The 26,542-nt window shown below is 56.3% G+C and overlaps 2 protein-coding genes across 7 annotated transcripts; one reads left to right on the top strand and one right to left on the bottom strand.

Moving 5' to 3' along the window:
- Positions 1-1,074: 1,074 nt before the first annotated feature.
- SH3BGRL3 (SH3 domain binding glutamate rich protein like 3) lies at positions 1,075-2,527 on the top strand. Its single transcript, XM_026014557.2, has 3 exons — positions 1,075-1,207; positions 1,826-1,993; positions 2,111-2,527. The coding sequence occupies exons 1-3, from the start codon at positions 1,160-1,162 to the stop codon at positions 2,174-2,176; spliced, it is 282 nt and encodes a 93-aa protein (XP_025870342.1). The 5' UTR covers positions 1,075-1,159; the 3' UTR covers positions 2,177-2,527.
- On the bottom strand, positions 1,096-24,982 carry UBXN11 (UBX domain protein 11). Of its 6 annotated transcripts, none has more exons than XM_072750682.1 (16): positions 24,884-24,982; positions 20,390-20,495; positions 19,604-19,632; positions 18,894-18,992; positions 16,407-16,507; positions 15,848-15,902; positions 15,306-15,382; positions 13,877-14,003; positions 6,612-6,826; positions 6,223-6,300; positions 5,661-5,741; positions 5,166-5,283; positions 4,931-5,034; positions 3,701-3,774; positions 3,482-3,622; positions 3,216-3,400 (listed from the first exon to the last, which is right to left on the bottom strand). In XM_072750682.1, exons 2-16 carry the CDS (start codon positions 20,458-20,460, stop codon positions 3,232-3,234), a joined length of 1,539 nt encoding a protein of 512 aa, XP_072606783.1. In that variant the 5' UTR covers positions 20,461-20,495; positions 24,884-24,982; the 3' UTR covers positions 3,216-3,231. The 6 variants fall into 6 exon arrangements, with proteins under 6 accessions (XP_072606786.1, XP_072606783.1, XP_072606785.1 ...); XM_072750684.1 differs by having other exon boundaries at positions 20,294-20,495; positions 24,884-24,941; XM_072750685.1 differs by lacking the exons at positions 3,216-3,400; positions 3,482-3,622 and adding an exon at positions 1,096-1,231.
- Between the last annotated feature and the right edge of the window lie 1,560 nt (positions 24,983-26,542).

The raw sequence follows: 26,542 nt of genomic DNA, 5'->3' as shown, positions 1-26,542 counted from the left end.
CTCTTCTCACACCACTTTCTATTGGGTAAGGCTGCCCTGAGTCATTGAGCAAGTCTGTCATTGAAAAGCGTTTCAGTAATCCTGTGAGAGGAAGTTAGCTGCTTCAAGGTTGCTGTGAGGAAGTGGCTGCAACCAGGCAGGGCACGTTTACCTCAGGGAGCTAGAGTTTGTCTTCCTGGGCTGCTATTGGACCTGGACCTGGGGGGAACTTGTGAGGGGAGTCCTGTCCAACCTCAGACAGCCAAGCCTCCAAATTTGGGCTTGTTGTTAGAGCTTGCTCTCTCTGAGCCTTGTAGGTTTTTTGGGGGGTGCAGGAGTGGGAGTAGAATGCCATCTGGGGTTGAGGCTGAGCTAGGGCCACCCTAAGACTAGCTGTGGATCTTTTACAAGGGTGGGGGGGCCAGGTCCTCAAAAGTCCTGGCAAGCCTCTGCCTCCACCCTTTCTAGAGCTAGTAGCTGCTTACCTCGGCTTCCATCTGGTGCCTTGAGGGTGTGGCCCTGTCTCTGGCCACCAACTTACCTTGTCTAAACCTGCCTGAGTGGAGAGGAACTTTTGGGGAAGTCTCCCAGCAGGGGCTGACCCTGCTTTGGTGTGCCATGAGGTTAGCTATGTGTATGTGTCATCCCAGGGACTGTGGGAAGGGGTCCCTTGGACTGAGGTTCCCTAGCCAAGGAACTGTAGGTTTCAAAACAGCCCAAGCCTTCAAAGCTCCGAGCTGCCGAGCTGTGCTGCACTATTGCGGCACCAGGGGTGGGTAGCTGGGTGCAGCAAACCTGGGGGTGCTGAGGAGAGGGCCCCTGGCAAACCCTCACCCCTGCCTTTCCTGGCCTTTCTGGCCATCCGGGCCCCCTCCCCAGCCTCACTCTGAGCCCTAGATCAGGGAAGGGCCGAAGGGGCTGCGTTGCGCGGCACCCCGGGGTCCTCGGCACGCCCGGCTGCTGAGGGGGGAGGGGAGGGGGACCGCGGCGCGCGGGGCGGGGTCGCGCAGGCTCCACCCCGGCCGCACGCCTGCCCGCGCCGCCCATTGGTCCCGAGAGCGGTGACTCGCGGGCTGAGCAGGAAGGAAACCGCTCCCGAGCGCGGCGGCGTCGTCTCCAGGCCGTGCAGCTGCCGCTACCGCCGTCCGTCCGCCTGTCGGCCCGCTCGTCCACCCGCAGCATGAGTGGCCTGCGCGTCTACAGCACGTCGGTCACCGGCTCCCGCGAGGTGAGTGCTCGCCCGGGGAGAGAGCTGGGGGAGAGCGCTGGCGGCGGTGGCCCGGCTACGGCCCGGCGCCCGAGACCCGCCCCCAGGGTGAGGGCGGGTGGGGGGGGGGCGGCGAGGGGCTCGGCCTCTCGGGTCAGGTCCGAGGTGGGCTCCGAGGCTCGGACCCCTCCGTGGGGCACTCTGGATCCTAGGCAGCCCCAACACGAGCTGCCCACGCCCATCCCGTCACTCACACACTCTCAGCAACCTCACTGCCACCCCGATCACGTCCCGATGGTGCCCTTCCTCTCCTCTACTTTTTTCCTGGGCCGGGGTGGCCCCTTACCAGCCTCCACGCAAGCCTGCCCTGCTTTCCCCTCGCTGATCTCCTGCTTCTCCCCACCCAGAACTTTATCCCACTTCCCTTTTTCATTCTGATTGCGTCCCTAAGGTGGTCCTGCTTTCATCGGGCACCACCGCAAGCCTGACTCATCCTCCTCACTCTCTGGTGGCCAGAACCCCATCCCAGGGTGTGGAGGGGGACAAAAACTATTGCCCACAGCCCCTTTCTTTCTGCCCAGGGTCCCCCCATAAATCCTCCAGCCTACTCACTAATCCCTGCCCGCCCTCTACCCCCAGATCAAGTCCCAGCAGAGCGAGGTGACCCGCATCCTGGATGGGAAGCGCATCCAGTACCAGCTAGTGGACATCTCCCAGGACAACGCCCTGCGGGATGAGATGCGAGCCTTGGCGGGCAACCCCAAGGCCACCCCACCCCAGATTGTCAACGGGGACCAGTACTGTGGGGTATGGGCCCTGGGGGTTGGGAGCGGGGAAGTATAGGACTTCTCCTGGGCCAGAAGTCAGAGACCTGAGCTAGAACACCAGCATACAGGTGACTGTCTCTCCCCTCCCCTCCCCTAGGACTATGAGCTCTTCGTGGAGGCTGTGGAACAAAATACACTGCAGGAGTTCCTGAAATTGGCCTGAGCCCACTGGGCTCCATCACCACATCCCCCAGCCACCGCCCGGCCATGAAGGACCTTATAACTCCCTGTTGTTCCTAGCCTTCTGACCTTGGAACCTCTCCCCTCAACCCAAGCCCCTTCTCCTCCTCTCTCCTCCATTCAAAGGTGACATTCCTTACCCACTAGTCTCAAAAATTGTCTTAAGCAACAGCCCAAGTGCTGGCTGTCCTCAGCCAGGCCCTGAGGCTGCCACCCTGCCTGGCACTGGCTGATGGGCACCTTTGTTGGTTCCATTAACCAGGGCTCTGCCAAAGGCCCCGCATTCCCCGTCCTGGGAACACCCTAGAGACAATTAAATGTCCCATTCCATTGACACTGTGTCTGTCTGATATGACCTGGGCCCTAGCTCTGAGCAAGGCTGGTAGATGGGATTGTGCTGAGGCTGTGCTGTGGGCAGGTTGGTTGAACAGCCTCCTGTGTGGCACCTCTGTGTGCGTTTGTGCACATATGTGGGTGTATGTCTGGCATATGCATAACTGTGTGTTTCTGGAAACAGTGGGTGGGTCACCTCCTGATTCACATGCATGTGATAGTGTCCGGACACGCCCAGTTTGGGGAGTATAGCACATCTGTATGCTTGTCAGTAATTAACCATGCCATGTGGCCACCTGCCTGTGTTGCAGCTGACTGGCTAAGTGTGGGAGTGTCATGGAAGTGGGTTCACAGCTGCAGTTCCACCCCTTTCAAGATAGTGGCTTTGTGCACAGTGTTGGGGAAGTGTCCCCATGTGCTTGTGGTTCTGTGCATATGTGTGCACAGGGATCTGCTGGTGGCACACTTGCACATGAGGCTTTTTTATATCAGCTGAGGCTGAGCTGGAGCCTGCCTTCCCTCCACTGGATCTGCTTAGCCCATCTGGGGAGAAAGAGGAAACTAGAGGACAAAGACCCAGCAGCCAGGCCCGCCAGCTGGGGCTCAAGTTACAGAGGGGGCAGGTCGGCACCGCCCCCTCCCAGGCCCAGCTGGGCTGCCCGGCTGAGAGAGCCTCACAGAGCAGCCTGTGTGGGAGCGGGCGCTTTATTTGGAGCTGGGGCTGGGTCCTGGGTCAGGCAGTGGGGCCCGGCTCGCCCGAAGCAGCAGCGCTGCACTGGGCACCAGGCCTGCTGCCTGCAGTGTGGCCGTGTCGTCGTGGTAGACCGTGGGTGGGAATGTACTGAAGATCTCGAAGGTGGTGGCATCCACAGCCCTGGAGACCCAGCAGAATGGATCAGGCTGGGTCCTGGGGCCAGAGAACCCCCTATAGCTGCCAGCCCCACCTCTTGCCCACCTGGCCTGTGCAAGCAGGGTGCGCACATCACCAACAGTGTCCTCAGGCCGCATCATCAGCAGGAAGGCCTGCTCACCATTCTCAGACTTGATGCGCAGCATGGAGAGCAGGCGTGCTGGTGACTCTGGGGACTCCTGGTTCCTGTGGGCCTAGAGGCCATCAGTCCCCCCTGGTGGCCCAACCCCAAGGTCCTCACCTCTTCACTAGTCAGTCCCTCACCTCTCACGCTCAGCAGCCAAGGCTGGTGTCTCTACCACGATTTCCTGGATCCGGGCAGGCAGTGGGCAGCAGTTCTGGAAGGCATCGATGAAAGGGAACAGAGCCCTGGGCCTTGCCAGAGTCACACCCTTCCCCCAACCCTTCTCCCTGACCAGGGATGGATGAGACCAGTGAGCCAGAGGGGGATGAAATGGAAGGGAAGCTTTGGGAGGCAGCCTCAATGTTCCCTTAAGAAGCCTTGAGGTCCCTCAGGGGAGGAGGGGAGACAGAACCCTGCACAATGACTGGGCTGGAGGCCTAATCTAGCATGGGTCAGGGAAGGCTTCTCAGGGGAAATGACACCTGAGCTGTGACTAAGGACAAGTCCAGAGAAATGGATTGGGGGCAGGGAAAGAATCCCTGGTCAGGGAAAACTTCTCTGTGGGATGATACATCTGAGAAAGTATTAGCAGTTCATGTGACTGAAGCTGACAGGTGGACTGGAAGAGGAAAGGTTGGATATGGGAAGAGGACCAACACGGGATGGTGGGCCTTGAGTGCCAGGATGAGAGCTTGGCCTTACCCAAAAACCACTGGAGGGTTTCAACAGGGAAGGCCCAGATGCGGTTTAGGTTTAACAGAAGCACAGAGACTGCTGGGGGAGGACAGCTGGCAAGACAGGAGTGGAGGTGGCAGGCTAGAGAGAGGCCGCTGCAAGTGTCTTGAGAGCCACTCCGGAACCTAGTCCAGATAGTGGGCAGAAGGAATGGGGAGAAGAGACGGGTTCGGGAGAGGTGCTGGAGATGGACAGGTCAGGCGGGACTTGGCAATGTGGGGTGAAGGAGGCAGAGCAGTGGGAAACAGGTTGGGTCCCTTCCGCAGGTGGAGATGGGGGAGGAGCAGCAGGATGGGGAGTGAGAAGGGCAGATGCAGGAAGGGGGATCCAGGACTGAACTGGATGTTCCGGTCTGGACCTCGACAAGGTCACCCAGGCCTTGGACTCAACTCCTGGCCTAGACTCTGACTTTTTCTTTCTTGCAGCCACACTGCTGCCAACTCAGCCCCTCTCTGGGTGCCACCCGAGCCCGCCCCAGATTGTTTTCAGGAGATAGTGGAACTGCTCTGAGAGCCTCCTTTCTCCATCTAGGCCCTCCTCAGCAGCCCCTGAGCCTGAGTCTCCAGACTAGCCACTGCTCTGGTAGGTTGGGTCAGGGAGCCCAAGAAGTCTGGGGGAGCTAGAGCTGGCCTTACCTGCAGGGTGTCCCGGATGGGTCCCCGGATGTCAACCACCTCACCTTGCCGGATCACAAACTTGGGGAGCCTGTTCAGAAACTTCTCAGCAGTCATCCTGGAGCCTGCAGGGAGTGCATTGGGAGCCTGGGCCTGGGGAGGGACTGCGAGGGATGGCTGACAGTGGAGGAAGCCACCCAGAGCTGGTCCTGCCCAGTGCCCCCACCCCCTGGCTCAGCCTCAGGGCCAGGTTCACCTGAGTGCTCCATCCTGTCCAGGGGCTTGTGCATCCTCTGTCGGCCCACCACACGGCCCTCACCTGGGAATGGATCCAACCCATTCTCTGGGTAAACCTGATTGCGCAGATCACTCACCTGGCAGGAAGGAAAGGCAACAGTGGGGACCTAGACCTGTAGCCCTGGGCTCCACCCCACACTTGCCCAGAGGCCTCCCCAGCCCCCCACCCCACTGTCCCAGGAATAGGCTCAAGGGATAGTCTGATGCAATCCCCATTTTTCAGGTAAACTGAGCCCCCAAGAGAGCGAGAGAGCTGCAGTTCATGCTACTGTCACCCACCTGGGCGCAGCTCCTACAGGTACTCCTCACTGCGCCAGCTGGAGCCGCTGTACTAACATCCTCCCCAGAAAGCTCCTCTCAGGACCCAGCCAGGAATCAAGGGGCCAGGGTGTGAGGAGAGGGCAAAGACTTATCTTGGCATGAACTGCCTCAAACACCCCCAATCATGACTCACATGGTTTTCAAGCCCAGGTGGTGGTGGTGCACACCCCCTCATGTCCCCTTGCTGTGGAATGACGCACCACACTCCGGGCTGCTGCTGGTGAGTTAACATCATGACACCCTGCCACAGCACCCCATCTCACCCCCACCCACCCCTGCCAGGAGGGGGCCAGCTCATGCCAAGTCCTTTAATCCCAACATTTGCCCCCACAGTGCCGCCTTCCACAAAAGCACATGGCCTCAGGAGCTTCTAGGCCAAGCCAGGCCACTTTTGCACAGAACCTCAAGGCTGAAGACTGTGCCTCCAGGGTGCCAGCAGGGGGCACCCCCTGCCGCTTAGCCACAGGCCGCAGCCCTCACTAAGGAAGCGACTGAGGCCACCTGGAGCCTTCCTCCTACGCCCTTCTCAGCCTAGCTTCAGGCTCACCCTCTTCTGGGAAGTCAACAGACCAGGGTTCTCTTGGGGGGTGGGGGTAGTGGCTTCCCACTTCAAACTGGGTGATGTCCAAGGAAGCAGTTTATCCCCACCTCCTCCAAAATCCTCACACCGGGTATTTTGAGGAGCAGCCCATCACCTTGAAGGGGACTCCATCAGGGTACAGCCGCTGGAGCTCTGAGGGGAAGAAGCCATCCAGTATGTCTCGGAGGCAGCGCTGTGGCAGGGATTGGAAGAGTGAAGCCCGGCTGGACCTGTGCAGTGCCTTCTGCTCTGCTTTCTGTCTGGATGGCAGGCTCTGGGCCCTGGGTCTACCCAATGGATCATATTCTGGACATTTCCAGGGTTCCAGGACTTGAGCGGGGGGGGGGGGGGGGGGGGGCGTGCTCTGCAAGTTGCACGTGGGCTTGGGTACCTATGGAGGGTTGGTGGAGCTGCACCCTCCCACCCCCCCATCTCCAGCTAATGGTGACAGAGGGTGGGGCAAGGCCACCAGAGTGGTCTGTCTCCCCTCCCCACCACTCCTACCTGTGTGGAGGGGTCATGGAAGGGCCGGAAGGGCCCATCGAACATCATGAGGCCATTCCGATAGAGCTTCAGTGGGATGGGCTCAAGGACATGGAGCCGTGCTCCACCGGGCATTGGTGTCACCTGGGTGTCACCGTCTACCACCAGCTCACTGAGATCCTTCAGGCTGGCCAGCAGCCTGTCAAAGTCCACCTCGGGGGGTGCCAATGAGTCCCCTGGCAAAGAGGATAAACACCCATGAGCCTTTCTTCATGGCAGCTGTGTGCTCCAGCAGCTCTGACTGCCATGGCCCCTGGCACGCTAAGCAGCAGCCTCTGCATCTCTGTAAGTGGCCGCCCGGTGGGGGTGGGGACAGTTACTGCTACATAATAGCTCTCTTTTACGGAATACTCACCTTGTGCTGGGGGCTTAATAACTATTGTGCCACTCTCTTCATACCAACTCCTATGCTGTAGGGGCTGTCATCACCCCCATTCTTCAGATGAAGAAACCACAGGTTAGAGGAGGTTAAAGGCTGCCTAGGGATGCACAGAGGAAGGAGCAGGAGCAGGATTTGATCCCAGCTCTGCCTGTGTCAGCAGCTGAAAAAGCACAGCCCAGAGCTCTGGATTATCTGCCTGGATTCAAATCCTAGCTCTTTGGCTTCCACCTTTGTGACCTTGGTCAAATCATGTAATGCTCTGCACTGCAGCCTCCTCTCCTACAAGGGTCTGGGAAGGTGGACCACGAGAGGGCCAGCTCGGAGCAAGCACTCTGTCCTGTGGGTTACTGTTGCCAACTCTACCTTGCACAGATGGACCTTGGGCCAACCCAGAGGCTATGACGCAGGAGTCATTTATCTCCATTTTACACATGAGGAAACAGGTCCTCAGAGATGAAAAATGACTTGCCCCAGGTCACTTGGCAAATTAGAGGAGGGGCTGACTCTAGAGTCTGCTTTTCCCACCCATCTGCACCATCCGGAGGGGGAGGTTGGGGTAGGCACACAAGGTTGTTGGGGTGGATGTCAGGACAGCTGCTGGACAGATCTGTGGCAGACCTCGGCTTGTGCAACTATTTCTGGGTCACGCACCCCTTTGAGAAGCTAACATGCTTTGGCCTCCTCTTCTGAAAAGTATTGCACACACAGGTGTGCCTAAGCTTCAGAGGGTGGTGGGGACAGCCACAACAGATGCTAGAACAGAACAGCTGGAGAGCAGGTGGATGCTGGAGGGGTACAGGCTGGGGGTCCTTGGTCAGCCCTGGAAGGGATCTGGCTCCCAAGTAAGTCGTCCACCAGGGTGTAACCCTACAAAACCTCCTGTTTTCACCAGGACAGCCAGGCTGCAGCAGGATGTGGGTCAGGACTCTGGAGGCCCAATTCCTTTCCTCAGAATCTGGAGGTGTGGTGGCTGTGCTGAGGAAGTACAGATGTGGTGGCTTTGTTTCCTGTTGCCTTGTGGCTGCTCAAGGCCTCAGCTGGACTCCCCCATCCCCCTAGATCTGCTAGGTTGTAGGGACTGCACCTGCCCCCACCTCCTCATGGGGTCCCCTGAAGTTCCTGAGATACCCAAGAAAAACTCACAGAACATCCCTGGGCATCCCTGGTATGAGTCGGAACAATATCAAGCCACTATTCTCCTTTAACAAAGAACTACATTCAGAACACACTGGTAAACCTAAAGATAACAACAGAAAAGCTCATCTCGTTGAACTCCTGCCCCTATCCCTATGTTCTTCCAGATAGGGAAAGAGGCCTAGAAAGGTCAGAGGGTTGGGCTCACATAGCCAACACCAAGCAGAGCCAGGACCCCGCAGATATGGTGACTGCCAATCCAGCTGCATCCTGGGGCCAAGGCTTTTTCAGGGAGTTGATGGACATGGGGTGGTGGGCAGTGGAGGGGGCAGGTGGCAGCCCAGGGGAGGATGCCAAGAAGCAGCTAGAAGGAAAAGAGTCTGCTGAGAAAGTCAGCCCCAGAGGCTCTCAGCTAGTGGGCCTAGGGCGTGGAGACGTCAAGGTGGGGTGCGGTGGGCACGTGTCAGGTGCAGCCGCCTGCAGCGAGCCAAAGGGTCCAGGAGATAGAGCCGCAGCTCCAGGCAAACCAGGCCTGAGACTAAGGAAGCCCAGCGCTGCCACCACCTAGCAGGGAATGCACAACAGAAGCCTGGCCTGTCGCCAGGTCACATGGGGTGAGCCAGGTCAGAGGTCTACTGAGGCATTTCCTCTCTGAGCTGCAGCTCTCCCTCCCTGGAGTGGGAGAGAATAGGAACCTTTATCCCACCCAACAAGATCCAGCGGGGGGACTGACTGTAAGGATGACTCCGGGAGTGTCCACTTCGTGCCCAGCACCTAGAGGCAGGTATTACCACTCCCGTTTTAGAAATGAGGAAACCAGGCCTTATAAGGTGACGTGCTACTGGTCATGCAGCTTTTGGGGCCCAGGGGACTCTAAGACTCTAGTCTCTGTGACCATGCAGGCTGCCTATCAGTGCTGGTTCTTTGGACACTGCTCCTGAGGTCCTTTTCTAAGGAGGGGTGTGGTGCAGAGAGATCATCTCTGAAGCCTCATCCAACTTTAAGCGCCCATGATTTTATTAAAAAGGGGACTTAGGGGGATCCCTGGGTGGCTCAGCGGTTTAGCGCCGCCTTCAGCCCAGGGCGTGATCCTGGAGTCCCGGGATGGAGTCCCCCCATCAGGCTCCCGGCATGGAGCCTGCTTCTCCCTCTGCCTGTGTCTCTGCCCCTCTCTCTCTCTCTCTGTCTCTCATGAACAAAATTTAAAAATAATAATAATAATAAAGGGGGAGTTAGGGAGGCATGGAGATCAAGACAATGCTCCTTCGCCCAAAGCCCAAGACCCTGGGAACCCAGGTTCCCTGGCCTCCCCTCAACCTGTTCCCCCATTCCTCTCTGGAGCCATACTGCCAGGGGTACAGCTTCCAGGCTGTGTGGTCCTAGACAAGTGGATCAACCTCTCTGGGCTTTGGCTTCCTCTTCTATAAAATAAGGAGAATAAAAGTCCCCACTTCATAGGTGGCTGTGAGGCTCAGAGGAGGTGCCTGGCAGGTGGTGGCTGCTGTCACCCACATCCCACCCTCTTGCTCACCACCTCCTCTGAGACACCTTGCCAGGAGCCCCTCCCTGCCCAGAGCCTAAGCCTCCTGAGCTCCTGGAGCCTTGGGCCCACTCCGGAGCTTGGCACTTATCACAGGCTGTTGTCCTTTGGTTTGTTCATCTTTCCAACCACAGCGGGCACTCCATGAATGCAAGTAGAGCATCCTGGGCCTGGCCCAGAGTGGGTGCTCCGAAGCATAAACTGGATCCATCCCTCCCTCCATCCTACCAGCATGTCCAGAGTGGCCAAGCTCTGCTAGGCCCTGAGAATCATGGCTATGCCCACACCTGGCATCCTGCCCTCCTCAAGCTCATACTTGAGTGAAGGAGACAGGGTGACAGCAGTGACCATGGCAGGTAATAAGTAGGACCACTGCGGAGGCTGCAGAGCCCAGAGGAGGGCCAGACCCTGCCCTCCCAGCCGGTGAGTGGTAGGCCTGCTCTGGGCTGGTTCCTCACACCTGCTGCTGTGAATACTAAGGTGCACCCTACAGCCGCTATGCCGGTCCCCACTACCTCACCAAAGGCTGAACAGGAAACAGACCCGCTATCTCCACACCCCTGCAGGCGTGGCCCTGCTCTAGGGATCTACATTCCCTCTGCTCCTCAGGGGAAAGAGAACAGGCCCTAAGAGTCTCACCACTGCCAGGGTCACGACTAATTCTCAGGCCCCTGTGGTTGAGCATCGTGCCACCCATCCCCACCTCATCCTGTGCAGATGACTGTCCCAGGGCACCTGATGGTCCAGGCCTGGGCACCCAGGCACTCCCACCAAGCCTTGGCCCACAGCCGAGCACTGTGTCCCATGCTGGGCACTCTGCGGCCTGACGGGGGCTAAGCGGCCAGGGCTCACGGGCCTCGTTCATCCACCACCAGCAGCCTGCGAGAACCTCCATGTGCACTACAGCATTTGGTGCCCCCAGTGGCCTGGGCATCAGCAGTCTGTCTCCTCATTTCACAGATGAGGACGCGGACTCTGAGAGGTGAAGCATTCACCACACAGGCCCCTGGCTCCTCAGCCGGAGCTGTCCACACAGTCACTCCAGTGCAGAGCCCCTTCCCACAGGCCGGGTGGTGCACGGGCAGCGCTGGGCTGCAGGTACTCCCAGCGGGTTCTCCATGGGATGGGTTTCAGCTAAGCTTCAAAAGAGAGGATAAAAGGGGGCAAGGCACTTGGGGGGACAAAGTAAAGGCTCGAGGGGATACTGCGGGTGGGGAGGACACTAGCCTGCCTGGGGTCTAGACTGGGGACACACAGGAGCCCCAGGGACAAGATCTGGAGTCAATACGGCTTCCTGAGCAGAGGAGGGAAGAGGCTCCCACCCAGATGCTGGAGACTGGGGCTTGGGGGAGGGATGCTAGGGGGTAGGCAGAGGCTGGCAGAGGGAGGAGAGATAGAGGGAGGGCAAGAACTTGGTGAGGCGGGGTATGAGGAGCTGCAGAGGGGACAGGGATGAGGAGGAGGAAGCGTTCATAAGAGACATGGAAAGGGGAGGAAGAGCTCAGAGAAGATGGGAGATTAGTGGGGGGGGAGGGGATAGGGATGGGGGATGGGAGCTCAGAGAACATGGAAGAAGGAACAAGGATTTCAGAGGGAACAGGGATGAGGGGGAGGGAGCTCAGAGGGGATGGGGAGGAGGAGGAAGAGTTTGCAGGAAATAGGGAAGGGGAAGAGGAGCTCAGAGGAGATGGAGATGAGTGACAGTGGGGAGCTCAGAGGGGATAGTGAAGAGGAAGCAAGGAGCTCTCAGCCCTGAGGCTCAGCACCTGACAATGGCTTGTGACTGAGCAGGACTGTCCCTTTCAAGTCTCCGCATGCCCTGAAGCACCAGGTATTCTATTTAATGCTCAATTTACTGGTGGGGAGAGCAGGGAGTGGTGAATGATCCAGCCTGGGGCCAGGTCCTTGCAAGGCTTCCCCTGTGCTGGGTCCCCTTCACAGGCCAGTGGACCCTCCTCCCCAAAGCAAGAGTCCTGGCACTAGACTGGTTAGCACCATACAGATGCCCTGGCCCACCCTCCCCTGCTGCCTGAGGCCTGTGGGAAGTGGTATCCAACAGAGGGAGAGACAGAGGAATGAGCCAGAGTATCAGGGCCAGCAAGGGGCCCCCTCTGTGCACCTGAGGGCCCCTAGGGCAGAAGCAGCCTGGTGCCTGGGGACAAAGCAGTGGGGGAAGAGAAGCCTAGAGAGGTTGGGGGTGGGAGTGGGAGGAGGAAAAGCTGCTGGAAATGAAAAACATGTTGTTCATCTGGCAGAAGGGCTAAATTGGGGCATCTGGGTGGCTCAGTGGTTGAGGGCTGCCTTCAGCTCAGGTTGTGATCCCAGGGTCCTGGTATCAAGTCCCGCATCAGGCTCCCCACCCAGAGCCTGCTTCTCCCTCTGCCGGTGTCTCTGCCTCTCTCTCTGTGTCTCTCTCATGAATAAATAAAATCTTAAAAAAAAAAAAAAAAAGGCTAAATTGAGGCCCCTCCTTGTTTAAGAACCAGAGAGCAAAAGGAGGAGGATGAACAGAGGGAGCGTATGGCTGGGTGGTTTTCACAAGTGCTTTAGCTTTGAAGCACTCAGCTTCAGAGCCAGCTTATTCTGAGCACAAACAACACAGACCTGAGAGGGCTGCTCTGTTTTTGGCAGGGACTGGGTAGGACAGGAGTCCACAGAGCCAGGTCCAGAACCAGCTATCTGGTCTGACCCCCAAAGGCGCTGGAAGGCCCCCCACTGGCCAGTGGGAAGGCTGCCCTTCAGCTGGCAGGGGCATGTGGGGGACCAGGGTGCGGTGTTGGCAGGCCTCTGGCCCTAGACCCCAGGAACGTTCTTAGGGCATCTGGCAGTCACCTTTCAGAGCTCCACCTCTCACCCAGGAGGGGCTGTCCCAGGCGTCCGTTTCCTCCTGTCTGCTCCCTAATGCACAATCACCAAGGCCACAGATTCCACCGCCTATATCTGCCCTGCCCCTCCTCACCGTGCCTGCCAGGATCACCCTTCCACCAGACACCAGCTCATCTCCTGCCTGGATGACTGTAACCACCTCCTAAATGGGCTCTCGGCCTCAGGTCTTGCCCCCGGCAGGTCTTGCCCCCTTCACTCAACGGTCTCCAGACTTCTTAGGAGCCTTGGTTTCCCATCTATAAAATGGAACCCCTGGCCCATGTTAAGGCTATTTATGAAAATGCTTTGAAAGTGCAAGTGTTGTACAAATGGGAAGTGATGTTCTCAGAACAAGCAGTGAGGGAACCGTCCCCTGAGACTTCAGAGGATCTGCTCAAAGCTCAGACCTGAATGGGAGAGAGGACTCTTCATGTTTTGAAATTTATGGAATCAAGACCGTGTTATCATTCTCCAACTACTCCCCTCGGGAACCCTGTTCATGCCCGCTCCCAGGAGGCTGCCGCTGCCACCTGACCATGGAAAACAAGAAAAGCCCTATTTGTTGGTAGGCCTTGCACAAGGACGGGCAAGGTTGGTGCTAGGTGCTCTGCATCCACCCCACTGACTCCTTCCAACTCTGCAGGGAAGAGCACACCCTCACTTACTGATGGGGAACTGGGAGCTCAGAGAACAGAAGCCATGTGCCCAAGTCACACCTGGAACAGGTGGTGGAATGGAGATGAGAATCCAGGTGTGACTGGCTCCAGAGCCTGGAAAAGCACCTTCTGGGCAATCACCTTCGTTCTTTGAAGAGAATGGGCTGGGCTTGCAGAAATGGCCAGTTCTATGGCCCCATGTCTGGGGGGTGCATTCCTCTGGACATGAGCATCAAGTTAAGAGTAAAGAATGGTGGCGTCCTAGAGAACCGGGGTGATTTCAACGGCCCGGCTACAAGCAAGGCTGAAAAAGGAACGTGAAGAGGGGACTGAGCCCGGCACCGCGGGCAGCTTCCAAAGCAGAGGACTCAGTTTTTAACAACTTTGGGGCAGACGACACCGTGTAAACTCTGGAGCCTGAGACAAATGAGGTCTTCTTCCATCTGTCTCTGGGTCTCTGGAGCCCTTGAGAGAGGAGCAAGCAGAGGGCCCGAGGCAGCTTCGGTGGTCAGTGACGGAGCCTGAGGCCTTTCCTCCCTGCTCCTGGGTCAGGGGCGAATGAGATGGGCTCTGCACAGCTGCTGGCCCAAAGGAGGGTGCTGGGGAACTCCTTTAGTAGAAGGGGTCGGGGGTGGCCCCCCTACTCTACCTGGTTTCCACAACTTCTTGGCTGTCATCCAGTCCCTCTTGCCATCCTCTGAGTCTGACTGGTCCTCTGAGTCCTCGTCGTCTGCGGGCTCGCCCACCCACTGCAGCCCGTAGTCCCCAAGGAACCGCTGCAGGGAGAGAAGGGCCAGGTGTGGGGGGTGGGGGTGTGTGGGGGTGTGGGCAGCCAGTCCCCAGCCTCAGACTCAGCTCCTCAGCTCGTCAGCTCGCAGAGCCAGCTGGGCGCAGGGATGGGCGCGGGGGTCTTGGCTGCTTCCCACCCGACCGTGGGAAGCCTTTTCGCCCCCTGGAACCACAGGCTCTTCCCTGCCCCATAAGCTTGGGAGGACTCAGTTAAGAGAATTCACGTGGAGGGCTTAAAGCAGGGCATCTGGCACCGTGGGACCCTCCGCAGGCGGCCCTGATGGCAGCAGGGACCCCGTGGGTGGCCTGAGTGGAGGAGGGGCAGGGACGGACCGGGCAGGGCCTCCCATCCCCTCTGCGCAGGGAGACTTCTGACTCGTCTACACTTCCTGTGGCTGCTCCTGCAGCTCCCTGCTCTCCTAACCCCCTCAGCAGCCCTAGCGGCCTCCGGGGCCAACCCTTCAACACGGACCGCCCCGCACCCTTTCGTGCTCCCAGCGTCCACGCTTGCGGGCCTCCCAGGCCTCTCTAGATGGGCTCCTTCCCCTGGGGCACGGCTGTGGGCCCTCCCGGCCCGGCCGGGCCCCAGCCCTCCAGATCTCCGTCTGTCAGCTGCGCCCCTGCCCCAGCGTCGCCGCCCCGACAACTCCAACTGCGCTTCCACCCGCCTCGCCGTCCACACCTCTGGGACCTCTCCAGGGTCTCCCATCCTCGAGGACAATCCAGCCCCGCACGACGACGGACGGACGAGCCCCCCGATGGTCCTCGCGCCTCGCCCTCTCCCTCTGGCCCGCCAGGCCCGAGCCCACCAAAGTCTGCGCAGCAGGACGCGGAGCAGGACGCGGAGCAGGACGCGAGGCAGGCCGCGGAGCCCCGCATCTACTCTGCGGCCTTGACGCTCATTCCCCGGCCCCTCCTCGGCCTCCAGATCTGCCCGATGCCACCCCGCCAAGCGGTTCAGGCTCCGGCTCATCTCTACCATGTCACCCCTCTAAATATCTAAATATTTTGTGAATTCTCTGTACCCTCTGAGAGGGAACAGCACGGGCCAAGGTCCTGGAGGTGGGAAGAGCTCGACGTGGTCTCGCAGAGGCAGGCCCGGGCTGAGAGGAGAGGCCCCCAGCGGGACCCAGGGGCTGGCTGGTCGGGCACCAGACCCCTCCCGCGCTCTCCAGACTCTGGGTTGGTGCTGAGGAGGGAAACGCGGGGTGTACGGGAGGGGGACCCAGACGGGTGCGCCCCGGGCCAGGTCCTGCGGGGGGACAGCTGTGGGGCGCCGTGTCTCTCACCTCCATCTCCCCGACCTGCCGCTGGAGCCGCGAGCACATGGTCTCCAGCTCCTGCTGCTGCTGCGCCTTCACCTTGCCTGCAGGGGAGGATCAGGAGGGGTCTGCGGCTGGCAGGGAGGCCGCTGGACCACCTCTGGCCTTCCCCAACCTTCTACCCCAAGAAGGGCATTTGGAGCAGCTGCCCCTTGAGAACTCGAGGGCTCCCCTGAAGACTGCCTGCTTGGCCTCTCCCCCTGACCTTGAGAGGAGAGCCCCCCAACCTCACACCCCCCCCCCAAGGCTCCTGAGGGGGCGGGGCGGTGTTCCTTCCACTTCTGACAGTGTGCCCTGTGCTCAGGGCTGGGCTATGTGTGCACCCAGGGGACTCAGTCCCACAGAGGAGGGCACTGTCCTGGGTGTGCCATTGCCTGTGTCTGGGCTCAGATGTCCAGGCCGCGCTACAGGACTCAGCTTGATGGTCTTGGAGCCCTGATGCCCAGGAGCCACCAGCCCACGGGAGGTGCCCCAGGAGGGCTGACCAGCCCACCAAGCGTGCCTCTTACCCTCGTGCTCCTGGAAGGTCTGCACCATTTCCTCCAGGGCCCGTATCTTCCGATCCTGCAGCAGCAAGACAAGGAGGGGCAGGCAGATTTGGGGGTTCCCAGAGTGCAAGGGAACTTTGCTGGGGACTTCCCCCTTCAGCTGGGAAGATCCAAACTTCTTGCCTCTGTGGGGCACTGGGGAGTTTAAAGACCCTGCCCCTGCCACTCTTTGGCACAGCCACTGCTCCTATACCTCAGATATGCTTGTGGTTCCACTGTGGTGAGGAAAGGTGTGGAGCACCCCAAGTGCTCCAGAGCTCAGCAGCACTGCTGCCATCTAGTCCAAGGCTACTGGCCTTGTTCGGCTGTAGAGAAGACCCTTAACCCCTCTGCTCAGGTCACAGGGATCCAGATCAGCCTCAGGCCATACCTGGTCCTTGAACTGGGAGGTTCAGTGGAAGAGATGGTTCTAGAACCCACCCACCCTGGCTTATTGCGGGAGTAAGCTCACTGGCCTCCCCAGCCTGGGCCCTTCCACCCCTCAGACCAGACCCTGGCCCTCTCCCCACCAGGGTCCCACCTTGGACAGAAGCTCATCAGCCTGAGACTTCACTTGCCGCTCCAGGTCCCGCATCTTCCTGGTCAAGGTGGCCACCAGCTCTGAGTCATGGAATACAGGGACTGCCAAACGGACAAAGTCCTAGAGCCCAGGCCTACAACAGAGGCTGAGGCGTGGGGGGCCAGTGGACGGGGACAGGGATCTCCAGAAGCAGAAATAAGAGTACTAGTAGCTGCCACTTAGATAATAGGGACTATCCTATATACTCTGCTCATGTCAGCTCATGCTGTCCCCACAATGCGCCTCAGTTTACAGGAACACAGAGGATAGGGGAGCGAGTCAGCACCGAGGACAAACAAGCACCCAGATCTGCATGTGGGCCCTCCAAGTGGTGCACGGCCTGGACTCCTTGAGAAGTCAGTGTCACTTTTTAAAAAGGCAAAGTCACTGTTCTACGGAGGTGTAACAAATACAGTGCATGACCCCGATTAGAACCTAGATCAGGAAAAACAAGGGCTGTGAGATCATTTTGGAGCATAGAAAATTGGAGCGCAGAAGAGGCTTGAGCGTATCACCGCATCATCCACATTCTTAGGTGGTGTCACTGCTCCGTGGTCATGTGTTTCCTTATTCTTAGGACAGGCACACTGAAGTGTTTATGGGTGAAACGTCATGATACCTGTAATCGACTTCCAAATGGTTCATCAACAAAATACATTTACATTCATAGATATGTGTATACGGACAGAGAGAAAGCAAATTAGTGGCAAAATGTCACTCATTGTTGCGTCTAGATGGCAGACATAGAGGTGTTCACCATACTATTATTTTAATTTCTTTATAGGCTGGAAATTCTTCAACATAAGAAGTTTGGGAAAAGAAACCGAGAGACACACAGGGAGAAACAGGTCCTCCTTTCCCTGCACACTGGCCTGTATGTGAAGCAGGAACTGCATTTTTCACCATGCAGCCATATGGGCTGACATGCCAAGGATGGCTCAGTGGAAAGATGGAGAAACCTGAAAATTTTTTAAAGATTTTATTTATTTGGGGCAGCCCAGGTGGCTCAGCGGTTTAGTGCTGCCTTCGGCCCAAGGTGTGATCCTGGGGACCCCAGGATCCTGGGGACCCTGCGTGGAGCCTGCTTCTGCCTGTGTCTGTGCCATTCTCTCTCTCTCTGTGTCTCTCATGAATAAATAAATAAAATATTTTTTTAAAAATATTTTATTTATTTGAGAGAGAAAATGCACACATGAGTTGGGGGCGGGGGTGGGCAGAGGAAAGAGAAGCAGACTCCCCGCTGAGCCCGATGGAGAGCTCGATCCCAGGACCCCTAGATCATGACCTGAGCTGAGGCAGATGTTTAACCCACTGAGCCACCCAGGTGCCCCAAAACCTGGACTTTCGATGATGTCTTTGAGTCGATGGATTAACAATCCTGGAGCTGCCTCCTGGACTTCATGGTATGCCAGACAACAAGTCCTCCTCAAGGTTCATGCTAACTGATTAAGGGTTTTCTCTGACTTGTAGTCAAAGCTTTGTAACAGATAGATAGACATCTGGGCTGGTCAGCGCACAGAGCATGGATGAGCTCACTGAGGCAGAGGGGAGGGGGGAGAGCTGGGGAGAGAGAGAAGGAAGAAAAGAGAGAGGGAGAGGGGGGAGGGAGCATCACACTGAAAAGCTGGGAGGAAAAGAAGGAGCTAGCAAAGAGAGGAAAGAGCCTCAGAGGCAGGAAGAAATCTGAGAGAGCAGTGTCATGGTGGCCAAGGGCCCAGGGTGATCTGAGAAGGAGGGAACGGTGACCCATGTGGAATGCTGCTGTGCACAGAAGTGAGACAGGACAGGCAAGTCCTTGTTTGTGACCTCGGTGGGGACAGACACTGGCTGAGAGTGGGGTGAGGAGCAGATGCCAGGGGAGAGGCTGAGAGTGCCTGGGATGGCTCCTTAAGGGGAGGAGCTGGTTACTGGGGTTACTAAGGAAAGTGTCCCCAGCTGGGCTGACTCTGTGCCTGAATGGCTGTGGGGCCAGGCTCTTCTGTCTCCTTTCCCCACTTCAAATCCCTGTCCTATAACACAGAGGAGTGTTCAGTGGAGGACTGCCCCCCACCTCACAGACCTTGTAGGAAATGGGAGGCAGAGACACAGAATGTTGCCTACCCAAGATATCACAGCTAGCGGAACATTCTAATCTCATTCCCAGCTCCTCCAGGCTTGCAGCAGACTCTGACCCTACCTGCCCACGTCTCCCCCATGTCCGGACCCGTTCCATCCTCCCTCCTCTGAGAAGCTGCCCCGTGAGCTCCATCTGGGGACCTCTGAGATGAGTATCACCACAGCTCTTTGGGGAGGGTGCAGGCCAGGCGAGGAGGGCTGTCTGGGGACCGTGGGCTCACCCACAGCAGGCCAGAGTAGGTCTGTGCCTCTCTGGGCTTCCTTTGGCTGCCCCCTCTCTGAGACCTTCTCCGGCTGCTAGGGACCCAGACCCTTTTAGGCCTCTGTTCTCACCTTGCCTACTCACAGGGGCACCTACGCCGCCATAGCATGAAGGGATGGAGATCCTTTCTTCTGAGCCATGTCCATTATTTAGCACGTCCACCTCGTCTTCTGCAGACAGGGATGCCCAGGTCACTGCTCTGGGGCTGAGGCCCAGAGGAAGCTGGGCCCCTGAGCTCTGGCCTGGATAAAACAGCCTGGATGCTGTACTCCCAAGTGTATGTAAATAGAACATGTGGGATGTCAGGGAGCAAGGGTCCAACCAGAATAGGCTTCTTGTAGTTCTGACAGCCTGGCTCCTGGGAGGACCTGAGTTAGCCAATGCCAGCCACACAGTGGCAGCAAGAATGGGGTTGGGATGCTAAAGTCTGAGCCTGCAGGAGGCAGGGCAGTGAAATGAGGATGGGACTTCTGGGAGAAAAGGTGGTAATGGGCTGGAGAAGGCTGGGGTCTGACCCCTATGGCTTCTCGGCACCCACTGGCCCACCCCACAGTAAGTGGAGGGGTTCAAATGCTAGCAATGACATCTCTTCTAAGGGGGTACGCCTCCTAATCAGAAAGCTGCCAGGAAGCCCTGTCCTCGGGGAGGGATGAGGGAGCTGCAGGTGGGCCAGCTGCTCTGGCTGACAGGGGTGATCATCCTGTTCCTTCTCTCCATCTGCACCCCAGGGAGACCAGCAGGTGGGAAGTGAGGGGGACACGAGGGCAGAGCCCACACTTACCATCTCCGTAGAGTTTTATCCCTCGCCTCCTAGGAACCCAGGCAGGAAGGAAAAGACAGATAGACAAGTTAGGACCCTCTGGAATGTCCCAGGGGGTCAGTCTAGGTGCCCAGCCAAGCCTAAAGGAGATGGAGGCTGGGCCTCTGCCTCCCGAGGCTATCTCCTTCCCAAATCGCATCCTTGGCACTGGGGCAAGCCAAGGGACAGGCTTTGAGGTGTCCCCTCCTCCCAGTGGAGAAGGGTGGGGAAGGGCTGAAGGGCAGAGGTTTGGGTGGAAGACACAGAGCTCCCAAGCCCAGAAGCCCAGCCCCAGCTGTGTTTTAAAATGACTGTGCGAACCCCAGGTGGGTCCCTTGACTGCTCTAGATCTCCCCGGCCTTCAAATGATTCAAAGTGGTGTTCAGAAGAGCAAGAAGAGAGGTTAAAAAAAATGCTTCAAAGGGATGAAGTGCTAGACAGATGTAAAGCGTTCTCTTCCTGAGGACCAGCACGTGGCTGGCCCAGAGGAGTCCTACAATCGGTGTTTGCCAATGAACACGAGAACGATGAATAACTGGGTGCCGCACCGCTCCCACCCAGCCCACACCCTACTAGACGGCACAACCCAGTGTTTGCTCAGACGGCAGAGCCTCTCTGAAGAAGTTATAAAAGAAAGATACGGTGGTCAGGGAAGGCTATGTGACTCCTCACCTTTTCCCGGAGACACTAGGAGCCCTTCTCCTAGTCCACTGGGCTGAGAGGAGGCAGGGGCATGAACATAAATACCCCCTGAGGCCGGTTCCTTACCCTGGATTCACAGGCTCTGACTGCAGGGGGACTCTTCGGGTCTTGCCAAGGGAGGCCAAAGGTGAGCTCATAGCTCTACTTCTAGATTCTAGCTGTCAGGAACTCCCTGAGAAGATGGAAGGAAGTCAGTCCCAGGGGACAGAGGGGGCCCAGGGCTTCAGGATCAGGGAAACTTCCTCTTCCCTCGTTTCTTTTCCCAGGAGGGAGCACTGTCCAGGGAGCAGCACCCCTCACTTCTTCCCACCGCCCCTGCAGAGGTTTCTGGAGGCAGGTTGGCCTCACGATCTGTGTGCTTGACATCTGCTGGATCCTCTGAATATCTTGCTTTCTGCTCTGGCCCTGGGGGCCCCTGGACTGGCTGGGAAAGGGGGATGGGGTACAGAGATGGGCCAGAAGCCTGGGACTTTCCCAACTTAGAGCCGGGTCACCAGACTATCCAGAAGGCCTGGGGCTTTTAGCCATCCTTCAAGGAGCTGTGGACACAAAGCTCAAGTGTCCTGTTCCCTCCTACAGGAACTCAGCTGTCATTCTGACTCTCGGAGCCACAGAGGAGCAACCCACGGGCAGGATTCGACCAAGGCACAGTCTGTGTGGTAGGGAGATCAAGAGCCCAGGCTCTGCACAGGCTCTGCCGTCCACCAGGTAACCCGTGCCTTGGTCTCCTTTGATATGGTGACAGTACCAGCCAGGTAGGGTTAACAAGAGGATTCAGAGATAACACACATAAGGCACGGAGCCCAGTGCCACACCGAGGGGAGGCATGGAAAAATGTAAACTGTGGGGGCGCCTGGCTGACTCAGGCTGGTGGAGCCTGCAACTCTGGATCTCAGGGCTGAGTTTGAGCCGCATGTTGGGTGTAGAGATTAGTTAAAAATAAAAAAATATGGGCAGCCCTGGTGGCTCAGCAGTTTAGCGCCGCCTTCAGCCTAGGGCGTGATCCTGGAGACCCTGGATTGAGTCCCACGTCAGGCTTCCTGCATGGAGCCTGCTTCTCCCTCTGCCTGTCTCTGTCTCTCTCTCTCTCTGTGTCTCTCATGAATGAATAAATAAAATATTTTTTAAAAAATAAAAATACATTTTGAAATTTTAAATAAAATCTTAAAAAAAAGTTTTTAATGTTATGGCTTTTGTTGCTATACACTGAGGACACTCAAACATGTTCATTCCCTTCCTTTCCTCTTCCTTCTGGAAAGATGAATGCACATCAGTGATGGAATTAAAGGCCAACACTAGGGCAGCCCGGGTGGCTTGGTGGTTTAGCGCTGCCTTCAGCCCAGGATGTGATCCTGGAGACTCGGGATCAAGTCCCACGTCGGGCTCCCTGCATGGAGCCTGCTTCTCCCTCTGCCTGTGTCTCTGCCTCTCTCTCTCTCTCTCTCTCATGAATAAATAAATAAAATCTTTTAAAAAAATAAATAAAGGCCAACACTATTCAGTGAATTAGTACATTATGTGGCTAAATATCTAGAAATCTTAGAACCAGAGGACCCCCATCAGGGCCTGAATCAAGCCTTTTTAGGACAAATCCAAGGCAGTTTCACTTTGAAAATGTATGGCACTGGTTTCCACCCTGCCCCTGAAGCTGCCCAGCATGGAGGCTGGAGGCAGCTTCTCAGTCTTCATTCTGGAGTTTGGGTCTCATACCCCACCAGGTCTAGTGTTGCCTCATCCCTACCATCAGCCTTCCCAATCTGCCCCTAGCCTCCCCCAGTCCCTGCTGCCTTGTCCAGGCATCCTAATAGTTTGTGTGGCACCAAGTACACAGTCCCTCATGGTTCCCTGCGCCAGCATCTGGCCAGAGGGATCTTCATAAACATAAAGCTAACACGTTGGGGTGCCCGGGTGGCTCAGTGGTTGAGCATCTGCCTTTGGCTCAGTGGTTGAGCATCTGCCTTTGGCTCAGGTTGTGATCCCGGGGTCCTGGGATCAATGCCCACATCCGACTCCCCGCAGGGAGACTGCTTCTCCCTCTGCCTGTCTCTGCCTCTCTCTCTCTCTCTGTGTGTGTCTCGCATGAAGCTCCCAATGGCTCCTTCTCACCCAGAGGAAAGAAATTCAAAATTCCTTAACATAGATGATCAGGCCGATGCCTCAGAGAGAGGGGAGGGGGCGGGGCAGAGACACAGGCAGAGGGAGAAGCAGGCTCCATGCCGGGAGCCCGTTGCAGGACTCGATCCCGGGACTCCAGGATCGTGCCCTAGGCCAAAGGCAGGTGCCAAACCGCGGAGCCACCCAGGGACCCCCCAGCCACCCAGGGATCCCCCAGTTTTAAGTTTTTATTTGAAAGTTATTATAGATTTGCAGGAAATTAGGAAAATAGTACAGAGGGGATTTGTCTGCCCTCACTCAGCTGCTCCCAACAGTGACACTCTATGTGTGTATCTATTTATGCTATCCTACCCACATGTGCATCCCAGATAACCACCACTGCAGTCAAAATAAAGAACTACTCCATCAGCACAGAGTTCCCCTCACCATAAGGCTCTCCCTCATGCCAACCCTTTCTAGTCACCCATGCCATCCCCAACCCCTGGAAACCACTACTGTTTTCTTACTTCAAGAATGTTGTATAAGTGGAAACACACAGTATCAACCTTAAAAAAAAAATCTTTATTGAGACCTAACTCAAACACTTGGTTCTTTTAAAGTGTACGATTCAGTGGTTTTTAGTATATTCACAGAGTTGTGAAACCATCACCACAATCAATCTTTAGAACGTTTCATCTGCTATCAGGTGATGTTCCTTTTGTGGCTAACACTGTCCTGTGTGAACTTCCACTGGGCTTGATTACCCCTCCCTTCTCCAAACTCCTATCACCATTAAGGACCCCTCAGAAGAAACTACTTTAAAAAGGCGGACATTAACAAGTGTTGGTGAGGTGAGGAAATTGGAACCTTAGCTTGAATGGAAATGGCACAGCAGCTGTGGAAACCCCTCTGGCAGTTCCTCAAAAGGCTACCTTATGGCTCAGCAATTCTGCTCCTAGGTAGCTTCCCAAGAGAATGAAAACTTTTTTGTGTGTGTGTATTTTTTTATTGGCGTTTGAATTGCTAACATATAGTATAACACCCAGTGCTCATCCCGTCAAGTGCCCCTCTCAGTGCCTGTCACCCAGTCACCCCATCCCCCCACCCACCTGAGAACGAAAACTTATGTCCACACGAAAGCTCATCTACACGTTCACAACAGCATTATTCATAATATCCAAAAATGGAAACAACCATTTCCATCAGCCAATGGATGGATAAAGAAGTCTGGTATATCCTTACAACGGAAGCCATGTCACCACATGAATGGATCTTGAAAACATTATGCTAAGAGACAGTCACAAAACACCACATATTGTTATAACCCCATTGATCTAAGATGTCCAGAATGGACAAATCTAGACACAGAAAGTAGACCAGTGATTGCCTAAGACTGGGGGCTACTGAGGGGGTGGGGCAAACAGAGGTAGTTGCTGAAGGGTACAGAGTTTCTCTTCAGATGCCAGAAAATGTCTATACTGATTGCGGTGATGTTTGTACAACTCTCATGAATATCCTAAAAACTTGAAACTTACATTTCAAAGGGGTAAAGTATACAGTATGGGAATTATATCTCAACAAAGCTATCACAGAAAAAAGGTCCCCAAACCAAACCCAACACCTTCCCTGAAAATAAGCTCCTCGCACTTTCCCCTACTTAATGGGACCTCATCACCCAACTACAAAATTTTCCTCTCCTTCCTTCTCTCTTAATCCCACCCACCGCCAAACGTTGCAGGTTAAACTCTGCAATGTCTCTCACACAGCTCTGCTCTCTGTGCCCACGGTGGCCCTCCTAGCGGCCCTCTCACTGCCCTTCCTTGGGGCTGTCACGATGGCCGCTGACTTCCCTGCTTTCCGGCTCACCTCCAGTCCATCCAACACACTGTCTCCGGATTAATTTTCCCCATGGATTATGAGACCTCTGAGGGTGACGACGGCATCTCCCAATCAGTTTGGGGACTCCGGCGCGAGGGCGGGACTATGTCTCCTCCTCCCTCAGACTGGGGATGGGGGTGGATCTAAGGATAGAGCTACGTCTACTCCCCTCACTTGGGGGCTTCCAGGCTGTGACTTCCCCCTCAGGCTGGGCTGTCTCCCCTTCAGGCCGGGGCTAGGAGAGGACAGCTGTGCCCCATGCCCCCACATCTCTGGGGCCCAAGTCAGGCCCCAGTGTTCTCCAGCGCCGACAAGGCCCGGCCGGCTGCACGCCTTCAGCCCTCAGTCTCCAGCTGGAAGTGCTCACGACGCGACTTGAGTCACGACCCAACCCCTCCCAGGGAACCGCGTCACCTCCTCCCGCCTCCTCGCGGAGCCATGGCAGGCGGGGGCCCGAAGCCGCTCCCAGGCCGCGGGAGCCTGCGGGGCGACCCGGCCGCGAGGCTCGCGGGTCCCCGGGCTCTCGGGGCGAGCGCCCCCGCCTGCGTGGGGGATGCCGGGGCCGCAAAGTTTTGAGCCGGGACTCACCGCGCAGGGCCTGGGAGCCGTCCCGCGGCGCCGCCATCTTGTTGTCACGCGGTTTCCCAGGCGACCAGGGCCCGTGCGCTTCTCATTGGCTAGTTCGAGGGTCCCGGGCGGGTCCCACCGCCTGTGCTCGAATGCTATTGGTCTGCGGGTCTAAACTCTTAGCGGGATGCTGCAAATCCCAGAAGCCACCGCCCTGAGCGTGTTCGAAATCTGGAGAAATGAAGGGTCCGGTTACACCCTCCCACCCCGAGAAAGGGGGGGAACCTGGGGTTGGATTCGTGAAGCCTCTGAAACCTGAATGTGTAATCCGACAGTGCCACTGTTTTTGCACACTTGATTTGCGGGGAGATTATCCCTCTGACTCTCTTGTTTCCCCATCTGTACAGTACCAAGCGCGGGGGTGCTTTTTAAAATATATATATATATATATTTATTTATTTATTTGACAGGGAGAGAGAGCATAAACTGGGGGAGCAACAGGCTCCCCGCGGAGCAGTTAGGTGGATGCTGGCTGGATCATGACCTGAGCCAAGGCAGACAACCGACTGAGCCACCCAAGCGCCCCTTTTTTGAGCATGAACTGAAATGATGCAAGTACTCAATAAACGTTTCCTAAATCGGAAATTCTCTGCTCGCTTCTTGCCCAGATGGCGCCTTATCAGGGATACTCAAATCCTAATTCCTTTGTGTGAAAGTTAAGACTCCGAGACTCCCTTTGCCTTTGGGTAACACATGACTTTGAGAGAGATAATTCCCCTCCCCAGTCTCATCAGAAAAAGTAAGATGTTAGATTAGATCAGCTTGAGGCAGTTTGATTAAGAGCATGGACTCTGGCCGCAGGAGTCCAACTGACTGACTTGTGTGTCCTGGAGCAAGTTATTCACCTTAGTTTCTTCATCTGTAAAATGGGGGAGAATACCCTCCCTTTGCAGGGTTGCCCTGAGTATTAAATGAAATAATTATTAATAGTACCTATCACAACACCCACATAGGGTAAGCTTTCAAAAACATTTGCTGCTTTCAACTATTTTTATCAGTGTCTCTCAGCTTTTCAGCGGTGATGGTCTAAAAATCTATGACTTCTATTCTCAGGCACCCACTTCCTTACTCCTGGGCTCAACCACCAAAACTCTCTTGCATATCTCAGACTGACTTTGTAATGTTTTCCATTTGACTGTCTAATCTGCATTCAGGAGAGGACCAGCTTCTTGAGGCATTCCTAACACACCAATTGGAGGCTGAGGGAGCTAGGAATTAATGAGTGCCTTCCAAGTGCCAGATGCCAACATTATGAGGTTTATAGATGTGAAAACAAGCTCAGAGAAGTGAAGAGATTTGCTCAGGACTATGCAGGTAATCAGCAAAAGTGTATTCAAACCCAGAACTATCTGCCTCCAAATTCTGTACTCTTTCTAGAAGCTCCCACTTTGGTGAAACAGGCAGGGGAAGATAGGCCAAGGTGCAAGTGGTACAGGCCTCCTGTCAAGGGAGGAGTTCAGGTGGAAAGTGTAACTGGAAGTCAGAGGTGGGAGAGTGCTCTTGCCTCTGAGCTTCTCTTAGAAATTTCTCTGAGGCTTGAGGTATAGGAGTTGAGAAACCTTTAGGTTATACTGGGCCAACTGTTTCTGGGAGGTTGGAGCTATGGTCAACAACTTTATA

This window comes from Vulpes vulpes, chromosome 2 (genome assembly GCF_048418805.1).
Source record: "Vulpes vulpes isolate BD-2025 chromosome 2, VulVul3, whole genome shotgun sequence".
NCBI classification, from domain to species: Eukaryota; Metazoa; Chordata; class Mammalia; order Carnivora; family Canidae; genus Vulpes; species Vulpes vulpes.
Note: the sequence above shows the minus strand (reverse complement) of the source record. Positions and strands in the feature narration are given on the sequence as shown.